General features: G+C 43.4%; 1 protein-coding gene across 2 annotated transcripts in view; it reads right to left on the bottom strand.

The window, feature by feature from the left end:
- KCNK10 (potassium two pore domain channel subfamily K member 10) overlaps window positions 1-13,278 on the bottom strand; it is a 101,993-nt gene that overhangs the window by 29,463 nt on the left and 59,252 nt on the right. For both annotated transcript variants that reach the window (XM_058655318.1, XM_004584350.4), the window contains exon 4: window positions 9,031-9,191. In XM_058655318.1, the coding sequence (XP_058511301.1) occupies window positions 9,031-9,191 (161 nt within the window). The remainder of the gene's footprint in view (window positions 1-9,030; window positions 9,192-13,278) is intronic.

Below are 13,278 nucleotides of genomic sequence, written 5' to 3'. Positions count from 1 at the left end.
ACAAAGAATGATCCTGACAAAGAATGATCCAGACCAAGAAGTCAATGTTACCAAAGCTAAGCAGTCCTGCAGAAGAGAAGGGGAGAAAAGCAAGCAAGAGCCTCTGCAGAAATACTGACATGGGCTGTCATTAAAAGATGTTGCTATGGGGTTGGCAACATGGTTCTGGCACCCCATATGTCCCAGCTGCTCCACTTCCCTTCTAGCTCTCTGTCTGTGGCCTGGGAAAGCAGTGAATGATTTAAGTCATTGGGCCCCTGCACCTATGTGAGAGACCTGCACGAAGCTCCTGGCTCCTGGATTCAGATCAGCTCAACTCTGGCCCTTGCAGCCATTTGGGCAGTGAACCAACAGAAGGAAGATCTTTCTCTCTCTCTTTTCTGTTTGTAAATCTGCTTTGACAATAGAAACAAATCTTTTTTAAAAAATGTGCTTTGTGGATGTCATTTTATGTCTCTGTATAGGTCTCCCAAATGTACATTTGAGGCCTCTCATTAGTACTAGACAATATCCTTAAACTAATTCGGAAGAGACCTGGTTGAGAAAGCTTGAAAATACTTCCCTGTTTTGCATTTTAAAGCCATTACCTCTTGCTTCCTTTGGCCGCTTGGGGAAAGTCAAAAAGTGTTTACATTAAAACATGGCTCTTCTCTCTGATAAAAATAAACTCATTTAGAGTGGGTGTTGTGGCACAGCCCATTAAACCATCACTTGGGACATCTGCCTCCCACACTGGAGGCCAGTTCAAGTCCCAGCTATACCCCAAGGAAGCAGTAGATGATGACAAGAACTGTGTCATTGCTACCACATGGAAGATACAAAAGTTTTCGGCTCCTGGCTTCAATCAGCCAGCCCCAGCTGTTGCAGCCATTTATGGAGTAAAACGGTAAATGGAAAATCTCTTTCCCTCTTTTTCTCTACCTTTCACATAAATAAATACAACTCTTAAGATAAAAACTCAAACTGTCTGTGTTTAACATTCATCTTACTGAGTGATTTACAGTAACCTATGCATACACAGGGACATGTGGACACTCTCACAACATTATACACTAACCTTCTATATTATACCTTATTTATACTACTGAACTGCAGCCCTTTCTTAGATTAAAACTCAGCCAACTCCCACGCCCTCCTCTCCTGCTTATTTGGATATAAGGTTGGAATTTGGTTAACATAACACCCTGGTGAACATTTTCACTGACAACAGACATTGGAAACAGTAGTTGAAACAACACAGCTAAAAATAATATCTAATTTCCAAAACATGGACTCCTGTCTGCTTGTGATAATAATGAGGCACTGTGGCACAGCAAATTAAACTGCTACTTACAATATCAACATACCACATCAGAGTGCCGGTTCAAGTCCAGACTGCTCTGCTTCCGATCCAGCCTCCTGCTAGTGCTCTTGGGAAGGCAGCAGAAGATGGCCTCCTGCCAGCCCCATGGGGGACCAGCATGGAGTTCCTGGCTCCTGGCTTTGGCCTGGCCCACAGGTGCTTGCTGCAGCCACTGGGGGAATGAACCAGTTTTTGGAAGATATCCTTTCTCTCCTCTCTCTCTCTCCCTGTTCCTCTCTCTCTGCCCCCAAATCATCACAACACTGATACTCAGGCACAGTCGGACTCCTTTGGCTCCAAAGCAAATCAATACTTCTTTCATATCCTTGGCAGGGAAGGTCAAAGAAGAAAAACCATGTCACTTGGCTTCTGAGGAAATTTTGGAAAGCCTGCTGGTCAGCTACCAGAGACTGAAGCACAGGTCACAGCAAGAAAGTGGAATCCAATCCAATCTAAACTCTGACCCCCTTCCTATAGCACCCTGACAGAGACAGCCATCTGGTGCAGCCCAAGGGAGAGCCCACAGCAGAGAACAGGGCATCTTCTCCACTCCAAAAATCTGCCCTGGAGCCCGGTGTCAGTCTTCCTGAATCCCAAGTAATTATCTTTCCTGGCTGTCTTACCAGACTCCTCTCACAAGCCAGGAAGAATGACCTTTGCTTCATGATATGGACTAAAACATGTGACAGCAGATGCTTTTAGTTCCCTGGGAGAAGTTCAGGCAAGATAACTAGTTATTCCTCTTTTTTAAAAAAAGATTTGTTTATTTTTATTGGAAAGTCAGATCTACAGAGAGGAGGAGAGACAGAGAGGAAGAAGTTACATCCGCTGACACTTTCCAAGCGGCCACAACGGTTAGTGCTGTCCCAATCTAAAGAGTCCAGAGAATCTTCTGGATTTCCCACATGGGTGCAGGGTCCCAAGGCTTTGGCCCATCCACAACTGCTTTCCCAGGCTACAAGCAGGAAGCTGGATAGGAAATAGGCCCACTAGGATTAGAACCGGTGACCATATGGGATCCTGGCACGTGAAAGGCAAACACTTTAGCCGCTAGGCTACCACACTGGGTCCTAGTCCTTCTTCTTCATCTTTAATAGAAAGGCAGATTTACAGAAAGAAAGAGAGACAGAGAGAAAGATCTTTCATCCGCTGGTTCACTCCCCCAGTGGCCCGAATGGCTGGAACTGAGCCTATTCGGAAACAAGAGCCAGAAGCTTCATGCAGGTCTGACATGAACGCAGGATCCCAAGCTTTTGGGCCATCCATGACTGCTTTCCCAAGCAATAAACAGCGAAGCAGATGGGATCCAGGACACAAACTGGCACCCATATGGGATGCCAGCACTTAGAGGTGGAGGATTAGCCAGTTGAGCCATTGTGCCAGCCCCAAGGTTACTAGTTCTGACCTAAACCCTGCCACCAACTCATGGTATGCCTCTCAAAAATTAGTTTCACAACCATGGGCTCCATTTTATCACATGGGAAATAATATGTCTCATACTGTTACTGTTCCTGCAAAAGCAACATAAAGGCCCCATGTGTCTAACTTCCTAGGATGCCTGTCACTCTAGATCTTGCTCAGTAGCACATTCAGGGAATATACACGTGAAACTCCCAGGATTCACCAATTTCCCATCTTATCCCCTTCCTGAAGAACACACAATATATTCCAGGTCCTAGTTGTAGTTGTGTAGTGCCATGCAGTTAATTCTGACCATTGGTTTTAACTGGATGCCAATGTCCATATGAGATAGTGGATAACAGCCATCTATCTTGCTCTGACACAGCCAATCCTAAAACCTGAGGAGTTGTTTAGGCTCCAGAGGGCCTGGCAAGGTGCACATGTGCTGTGGTTGACTATGAACTTCAAGTAAGCTCCTGACTGACTGAAGGAATCCAAAGCTCATCTAATTTTTTGCAAGAGGAAAGGAAGACAGAATTCTGATTTTGTTCATCGCAGTGAGGTATTCAGCTCCAACACAGGAAACATGATCCTTTTACTATAGGGGCTCTCAAATTTTAGCAGGCGCCAGGATCACCTGGAGAACTGAGAAGCCAATCACTGGGCTGCAATCCTCCAAGAACTCTCATGCCTAACAAACTTCTGGAGGATGCACAATCAAATGGCCAAAGGGTCTGGCTTCAAGCATCACTGGTGTGTTGATTATGGGAATCCAAATGTCCTTTGCCAGACACTGGCTTTCTGCTCTCCAGTGCAAATGATCCTGTGATAAACTTCTGGTCCCTGTTATGCAGGACGGACACTATTTGACGTCAAAACTTAATATAAATCAACGGTATGAAAGACAGTATGATATTGGGAAGACAAGTAGATGAATGGAAGAAAACAGAGCCCACCAATAGATGAAAATAAAAACAGTCCATTTGTCTATAACAAAGAAGCAAAAGCAATTCAACGAGGAAAAGGCAGCTTTTCAACAAATTATGCTAGATCAACAGGATATCCATGCGCCAAAAAAAAAAAAATTGCCACAATCATATTTAGTTCAAAATGGATCACAGGCTTAAATGTACAATGCAAAATAATTAAATTCTTAGATAACCCAGAAGAAAAGTCTAAATGACCTTAGATTTGGCAATGACTTTTTAGATCTAATATGAATGGCATAATTCATGAAAGAAATAATTGATAAGCTGAACTTCATGAAAATTTAAAACTTCTGCTCTGCAAAAGATGCTGTCAAGATGATGAAAAGGCAAGGCATTTTAAAAGATGTATCTAACAAAGGGTTGCTATCCAAAACTACACAAAGGACTTTAAAACACAGCAGTAAGAAAACAAATGCTTCAATTAAACATGGACCTTAACAGATATATTATCAAAGAAAATAAAGACAAATGGCAACTAGGTAGAATGAATTGCTACATCCTATGACATTATGGAAGTACAAGCCAAACCAAGGGCACACCACTGCACACGGATGGCGAATGCTGAGCCAGAACAGTGACACCTCCAAGTGCTGCCAAGCATGTGCAGCTACAGGAACATTTATTTCTTCCTTGCTGTGAGAAGACAAAAGGGAAGGGCCGCGTTGGAAGACAGGGCAGCAGTTCCTCACAAAGTTTTTAACACCAGAGGTCCAGCTATCCTATGCCTTACTGTCCCGCAGAGTTGAAAACCTATGCCCACTGAACATCCTACGTGTCTCAGCCGTAACGGTCCAAACTAAGGAGGAATCACAACATCCTTCAGGTGGTGAAAGGGTAAACTGGGGAACACCCAGAACATGGATTGTTTTTCAGCCACGAAAGAAATGAGCCATCAAACTACACAAGGGCAAGCTGAAAACGTAACTTCCTAAGTGACAAAATCCAATCTTCAATCATGCATAATGTATGATTTCAAATATATGAATCTTGGGAAAGATAAAACAATGAACATAGGCAGATGAGTGGCGTCAGGTGAACCTGAAACTGCTCTAAAACGTCCTTTTTCAAAAAAAAAGAAATGTTAAAGGTGTCCCTTTTGTCTTGTCTTCCATGTGACAGGGTGAAAACATGACTTTTGGTACTGAGGTAATCATCTTGCAACACTGAGGTGCCAAGCCTGTGGATGAAACACCAGCACACCAAGGCAAGCAGGGCAGAAAGAGAACAAAGCAGGCCATCCCCAACCCTGTGGAATTTGAGGGCATATTCATCTTCTTGGCCTCATGTGTCACTATAGGTTTCTGCTGCCACGGCTCAATCACACTGATGGTCTACACAGTGGACTTGAGAGAGACTGAGAACCTTCAGCTGCAAGTCACCGCCTTACAAAGAGGTGTACTCCTCTGCTCTGCTCTGTGATGTAGCAAGGTCAAGGTCCCTAGGACATGAGATCAGTCATCACACCCATCATTGTGGTACCCTTCTTAGCAGAGAGTGACCCTACAAGAGGAAGGACATCCTCAAGGGAAGGATCCGGCCACAGGAACCCTGCAACACAGAGAACTTTCTGCAGGTGGGGTGGAGGGAAGGCCAGAAACAGCCACAGCACAAGCAGTGTTTGACGCACCCACGCTAGCTGTGATGATGGAGGGGCTGTGGGATGTGGACAAAGTCTAGAAAGTGAGGAGTAATCTCACCTGAATTAGAAAATTCAGTCCCACAACCACAGCGAAGTAATATTTGCTAAAACTCAAGTGTGTTTGGGAGCAAATTCTTTCCCAGACCCAGAGCCAGTCCAGCCGACACCTTGATTTTGGCCTTGTGACATCCTGAGAAGACAAATATTCAACCCCCAAGGAGTGGCTTTGGTCCTATAGCAAGATGACATCATAAATGGGGGGGGGGGGTTATGCTTCTGGTTTTGTGCGAATTTGCTACATCAGCATCGGAAACTCATACAGCAGGAAATCCTTTTCATTCAGGCTGTTACTAAGTCCTTGTGCCAACAGAGCTATATACTTCATTCTCTGGTCAGCTCATCAGCAGGAAAACTGATATTCTGATCTCCATTGGACTCCTCTATTGTTCAATTGATTCTGAGCTCTAAAGAAAGAGAAAGTTTAAAATAGACATCTTAAAATAGTTATTTGAAAGGTAGAGTTGGGAGAGAGGTTCACTTCCCAGATGGCCTCACTAGGGGCCAGATGGAAGCCAGGAGCCAGGAATTTCATCTGAGTCTCCCATGTGGGTTACAGAGTGCCCAAGCACTCCTGCTAAAACCAGAAACCCCTCAGAATACAGTCAGCTAGAAGGTTAGTTAATTTTTTTTAATATCCTTTCCACAAGACTCTGCCCAAGAAGTGACAGAAAACACAACAGATGAAGAGAAAAGGTTCATTACCATTGGTGGGAGGAAACAGCTGAAAATTTTCACAGCCCCAAGCTTTGTTGGGTCACACCCTTCTCATTTCTCGAAGGTCATTTAAGAGCAACCAACCCTTTTAATGTAGTTTAAATGAATGGCCAAGAACTTTGACATTTCCTACGAAACTGCACAGGCAGTAAGGAAACTGTCACGGGGCCTATGTGTCCTGGGAAGTGTGCTATGCCCATCCCCCAAGAACTCAGTCGCCCTCCAGCAGAGTCCTTCAGGAGACACGCAGGCAAACCAGGAATGTCCTGCCAGTTCAGTCACACTCATCTATCTCTCTCTCCTCAAAGACTCCCAGAACCAGCCGCCAATCAGCAGTAAACTGAAATGTGAATCTTTAAGACTCTGACCCCGAGTGTTCAATGATCCACATGGAGGCAGCTGTAAGAGGTCGAAGCTCAGTCTGCCTGGCTCCTAGGACGAAATCCCTCAGGGGCTGCACAGGCTCCACACTTGGTAGCAGATGTAGTAAAATGATAGTGACCTCCATCCTCATTTAGAATGCGGCAGCTATAGCTTCTAACGGTGGATTTCAATCCTTTCTTCTACAAGTAAGGAAACTGACAGCTAAAGAGCCTACACAGAAATAAAAACGCCAGGTTGGTCATTTCCCTGTTGGCATTCTCTTCTGCGGGATTCATTTTTCTCCACCTTAGGGATCCTGAGGCAACAGCTAGGGGGCCACTTTTGAGAGGTCCAAACAGCTCTTGGAGACAGGAAAGCTCTCTGGTCAGAAAAGACCCAAACATGTGAGAAACAGAGCTGCTGGGGCAAAGCTGGGCATGCCTATGGGTGCAGCACTTAGGGAGCAGAGCTTGGGGAGCATGCCAGGAAAACACAGTCCCAGCTGCTCAAATGGATGCTGAATCATTCCCTCACTCACAGACACACAGCAGCTCTGAACTCCACGGAATATTTCAGAACATGTGTGGGAAAAGGAAAGAAAACATAAGCATCCCGAGAGGTAGCAGGTTGTGACTCAAGAGCTTGGGTCCCTGCCATTCCTGTAGATCTGGATGGAGTTCCTGCTCCAGGCTTTGACCTGACACAGCCCCAACTGTGGAGTCAACCAGTAGACAGAAATATTTCTCTCTCTTTCTTTCTCTCTCTCTCGTTGCGTCTCCACACACACACACACACACACACACACACACACACAACTATCAAATGAAAGAAAGAAAGACGGGGGAGCAAGGGAGGAAGAAAGCAAACAAGCCAGCTAACTTTGGTACTCGAAGTTTAAAATACTTTTTGAAGATCTCCTTATACGCACAGATTTCAAAAAATTTTACACCAAAATACATGTTTTAGTGTCATTTGCCGTAAACATTTTGAAGTAACCCTCTTTTGTATCCAGCTTTGTGTCGAGCTCTTTTCCGCATGTTGCTTTATTATAACCAAAATCTTAGGAAGTAGATTCAGATTTGATCCCCTTTTGCAAGTGAGTACATGGAGGCAGCTTACCCAAGACTGCTAAGCTTATAAATGCTGGCCTGAAGCCATCAAGAAGGCCCTCTATCTCCTGCTCCACTCTAACAAAAATGAACAATAGCAAAATGCAAAAAGCCCTCAGGTTGGGCATTGGCTGCAGTGCTTCTTTTGCCTCCTGAGACACCTGCATCCCACGTCCTCGTGCCTAGGACCGACTCCTGGCTCCACTCCCAATATCAACATCATGTGACTGCGCATCCCACGAGACAGCAAGGGATATAGCTCAGGTAGCTAGGTGCCCGCTACCCACATGGGAGACCAAGAGTGAGTTTTTAGCTCCTGGCTTCTGGCTGTTGCAAGCATGTGGCGTGTGAATTAGCAAACGGGAGATCTCTATCTCTCCATTCCTTTCAAATAAAATAAGTAAATACTGGCTTAAACTTAAATACTTAAAAATCTTTGAAACTGCTCAATTGGGGAGCTTCCTTGCATTCTTCTACAGAGCAGCATAAGCAGTGACTTCAGAGACAAACTTGTACTCAAAGTGTGGCAGTTTTTGTGTCAGAGAGGAAAATCATACAATTCCCCCACAATTGCTAGTTTCTGGAAAAGATCTCACAATGTCATTTTTTGATGCTCAGTCAACATAATAAAGAGCTCTCTGATGAGGTTTTGAAAGGCTTGTGAATGAGGTCACTGCTGGGAAAGAGCAGAACTGGCCTCACACTAGGTGATGTGCGAAATCCCAGTCTGGTGTGAAATCACAGGGATGGATGTGAGTCCCTGGCGTAATCACATCCGCTTCACCTGCCTCTCCCTGGCAGGCCATCCTTAGGAAATAAAATCCTTGAGTGGAGATTTTTGTCTCTTATTTAGCGAAAACATTCCCAAAAGGGGAAAAAAAAAACCCTACTAAGATAGTAATAATCATTAGCACTTTAGTATCAAGAGTATATCAGTGTACTTTTGCAGGAAAAGCACTCAGTAGCAGAAGGAAGGAGAGGAAGGGGCCTTGAGCAGACAGGTGTTAAGTCCACAGCAGTGTCCAGAAAAACTGGCTCCTGGAAGAAGTGGCAATCTATCTTGAAATACTGTGCTCAGTCGCAATATGGATGGGTTTACAGTACTCTCCTTCATTGTAAACTCAATAAGGAGCCCATAGTCCATCTTTAAGAAGAAATTGTCTCAGCTCTTCAGAAATTCTGTGCTGGCAAGTCTGTACTTAACCCTTTTGTGCTGTGATTCCAGAGACACTGAGCTAATACAGGAAACTACTCAGAAAAGGGAAATAGGGCACAGTACCTCTGAATGCCATTGGCCCAAAGAGAAAACACAGCCATAGCATAAGTTATTCAATAAAAGCAGAAGATACTCTGATGGTGCCTAAACCTGGAACTGTGTCCCAGTGGTTAGGACTCGGGTAGAGCAGTACTCACTCGAAAGACCTTCTCCACTCTTGCAATGCTTTTCCCAAAGATGGTTCCAAGTTGATCTCCAATTCCAGCCAATAAGAAACCAAAGAGTGGAATCCCAAAGATGGCATATAAAATACAAAATATTTTGCCTCCTTCAGTGCTTGGAGCAATATTCCCAAACCCTGGTGAGAAATATTAAAAAGAGAGAGAGAAAGAGTAGTGAGGTGGCAGAGAAATTAGGAAATGGAGCAGGATATACAGACATTTCAAAGATTCACACAATCCCCCAGCTCATGAGTTTTAGGGGGTAGCACTTCATTTCAAAGAGCCTAAGTAATTTGTCACATCAGTCTGTTGTTTCCCTTGCTGCTCTTCTTGAAAACAGTTTTGTCTCATGGATTTTAATGCATCTCATGAAGATTATGGCCACTCAGACTTGTATTTCTGATGGAAAATGGTACAACCCTTGCTGTAGTTTGGATAAGAGTTGACTCCTAAACACAGGCAGAATGTGAGACTGAATGGCATAAAATTCTAAGACGGCGGAATATTAATGCGATTGTGGTGTTTGGAGTTGGGAACCAGAGGGTAGTCCTTTAGGCCATCAAGAGCATGCCATCAAAAGATTGTTTTTAAGGAAGGGTTGTATCAAAACCTAAGCTTGGGCCCAATCACTCTCTCTGACTCCTGGCTCAGAACAAGATCCTTGCTCCACATGTCACTGCATTCCACCATCACCATCTGTCACCTTCCTCAAAGGCCAAACTGAGAGGGTCACCCAGTCATGCACTTGAGCTTCTTAAGTTGTGATATACACAAACTCTTTCTCTCTCTTCAAAAGCTGGTTGCCTCTGCCATCTCATTGTAGTAATAAGAAACTAACTTAGAGCTCTCTTGTTCTCTCTGCTGGGATTTCCACATCTCTGAATTCCTGCTTCTCCTCCCACCTGCATCTTTCACCAAGGGTAATCAATGCCAAACAAAAGAAACAATTTATTATCAGATTTATTAATGTGTATTTCAAATAAGTCTTTGAAAATATAAGATTGTATTCTTAAAGGTTTTGCAATTGCATAAACTATGTATAATACACATTGGGCCTATAGGAAAAAAAGGTTAACATCATTAGCAAAATTATATAGGTTGAAAGTTTCAACGGATACTAAATATCATTCTAATTAGAATTAGCATCCAGTGAAGTAACCAATGATATGAGGCAGATTGCTTATGATCTACATCAAAGAACTGTAAAACCTAATATACTTGTAAGGCCCCATGATACTTGGAAATGGGGAGGGAGAGCAGAGAAATCTTACATCACCCTAGAAGGTGTGAGGAAGATGGGAAATATAACCTATCAGGATCATAACTGGTAACTCATAGACAATAGACTCGAATTAGCATTAGACAATAGCAAAACTACAAAGACATATGGGGGAATCAGGAGTAATCCTAACAACCTCTTAACAGGAGGTCATACGCATAGAGCAGGGGCGGGGGGGCTAGAGTGGAGCAGGCGGACAAGAGGAGGCTTTTATCCCAATCCTGAAGACTCCTAGATCCTCACCAAGGAGCACCGAGGACTACATCCCTACTGCCAAGGAGACCACGGGGAAATGGAGTGCCTTCGGAGACCAAGAACTCTGAGGTCAACCACCCCCATTTGGATCTACCACATGGGATGGAAGAAGCCCAAATCCTGCCTTGCAGGTTCCAAGGTCATCGGAACAACAACCAGGATCCCTGAGCGGTCCGCAGAAACAGAAGAACAGTAAACTTCCTTCGGAACTAGGGAGGGGAGCTTTCTCTGGTTCTTGCCTGCTTCCAACTTTGGGTCCCCACCCCCTCTCGTAATCACCATCAGGAGCGCTCCAGAAACCCCTCAAAACAAACAAACAAACAAACAAAACTAGAATAGATAGAGAACAACAAGGAAAGCTTAGAAACAGACAGGAAACGGTCAGCGGGGATGCACTTATAACTCACTGGGTGGGACACAAAGATTAGTTGCTCCTAACTGGGGTATGGAAGATTTCTCTGCACACCCCTTCTAAACAAGCTCACCTAAACTGTTGACATATATCCTGTTAGAATTATAGAGTTAGACCACCCGAAAAACAGCCAGATTCAGCGAAATCATGCTTCAATGCTATAAACTGCTCAAGACTAAAATTAAAATAGGCATGAGACAGCTGAATAGCAATCTAAGCCATTTTAAGGTGTATAGAATACGGTTGAATGTAAACCAAAATTGAAATGTCTATGAAGAAGTCACAGGTTGTGGTTGAGAATCTGCATTTTCCTATTAACATATTGGTTAATCAATACCATGTCAATTAATGCCATAACATTGTAAATGGTTGGAAATATTATGTTGGGACTTTTAATTGAATGGGATGATACTCTGCCGGCTCTACCTTCAGACCAGAGATGGTCTCACCAAGAAACCATTGAACTTACCAGGACAATAAGATGCTGGACTTTATGCTTGGTAAATACCTCCAATGAAAGAATGTCAACTGAATTTGAACTATGGAAATGCAACAAGGTGGAGCAATCCACCGTGGGGGGAGGGTTTTGGGAGGGGCGGGGGGAATCCCAGTGCATAAAAAAATGTGTCACATAATGCAATGTAATTAGTTTTTTTAAAAACGGAAATGCAATAAAAATATGTTAAAAAAAAAAAAAGAATTAGCATCCAGTGTGAATTGGTATCTAGATAGTTCAATTCGCCCAAATTGAAGTGGCTCGTATGGGGTCTTTGAATCCACACACTGAAGGAGTTTCTGGGTCCATGGATGTGGGAGGTTGGGAATATGGCACATGGCGGTGTTGATGCTTGGTCCACAGGCACTCTCCAACCAGCATGGAGAACTCACTGCCTCTGCTTTGGGAATGAGTCACTGGTTATTTTCCTTTTCAATTTCCTGCTCAGAATCATCCAAACCTCTTATCACAAATTATCTAAATTACAGTTTCCATTTCTTCAGTGAGTATTCTGGCAAGACTTTCTAATCTCATGTTTCCTTCATTTATCATCATTTGGACATAAATGTGCAAAACAGCTCTCAGAACTTTTCTCAGGTGCTTTCAGAAACTTAAATAAAATCTTTTCTCCAAACATTTCTTTTCTCTAGAAGGATTCAATTTGCACTAACCTAGCCCTACTGAAAGGGAAATAAATATGCTTATTTATCTTCACTTTATGCAGATTTACAGTGACTCTTGGCAAGTGTTCTCATAACTTGTGGAAACACTGAAGACCATAGCACTGTCTCCTAATTATACAACTCAGGGAAACAAGTTTTCTGAATGTCTCAGAAAGAAATATAACCACAAACAAAAGCCAATTGAGGGTTAGAGACCACTGAATGGGCATCAGATTAATCCTGACAGGGTCACCCCTTCCTTCCTGATAACCACTTTCACGGCAAGGTGCTGTTCTGTGTCACAGAACATGTCCAGTGCCTTTCAAGCAGCAGAGAGAAGATAGAAGCTTGAAGCCCATCATGCCACTTGTTGGTTCTTGGATCTATTTAACCTCTCCAAACTCTAGTACTGGGAGGGGTCAAGGAAATGCGGGGCGGGATGGAGGCCACAGAAGTACCATTGCAAAGCAAACAAGCAGTATTAAAAGAATTATTTGTTTCACATTTCTTGAACTAGAACACTCAAATAAAAGTAAAGCAAGGTTCTTAGGTCAAAGCAGTAGTGATGAAATATTCAAGTAAGTTTTCATAGCAATTTTTCCTTGGTGGCTCACTTTCTAATTAAAAAAAAAGCAATTACCATTCTTGAGCAATGCTATACAGATGCTCCTCACCTCACAATTACATTATGTTCTGATAAACCCTTGGTAGATTGAAAACAAGTGAAACATGCAGTTCTTACAGGTAACCTACTGGGCACCATACCTTGGCCACACAGCTCGCTGGAGAGTAACGGTAGTTTAGCCTTGTGATTGCTGCTGTCACCCAATATTACAAGAGTATGCTATCCTGTATCTTTAGCCCAAGAAAGAGTGAAATCACAATGTGAAGGGTGGTTTCTACTGATTATGTATCACATTTACATCACTGTAAAATTGAAAAACTCCTTAGCCGGGCCATCATAAATCAGGAATCATCTACATTTTGTGTACAGGTCCAAGAGTGTATTTATGTTCTGTGTCCATGTGAAATACATGGAGAGACTATCTGATCTTCAAACCCATTGCTCTGAGAAAAGGCCAGCTCTTACACAAAGGAACTTGGACCTGAGACAACAGGA

The sequence above is a fragment of the Ochotona princeps genome, chromosome 26, assembly GCF_030435755.1.
Source record: "Ochotona princeps isolate mOchPri1 chromosome 26, mOchPri1.hap1, whole genome shotgun sequence".
NCBI lineage: Eukaryota > Metazoa > Chordata > Mammalia > Lagomorpha > Ochotonidae > Ochotona > Ochotona princeps.
Note: the sequence above shows the minus strand (reverse complement) of the source record. Positions and strands in the feature narration are given on the sequence as shown.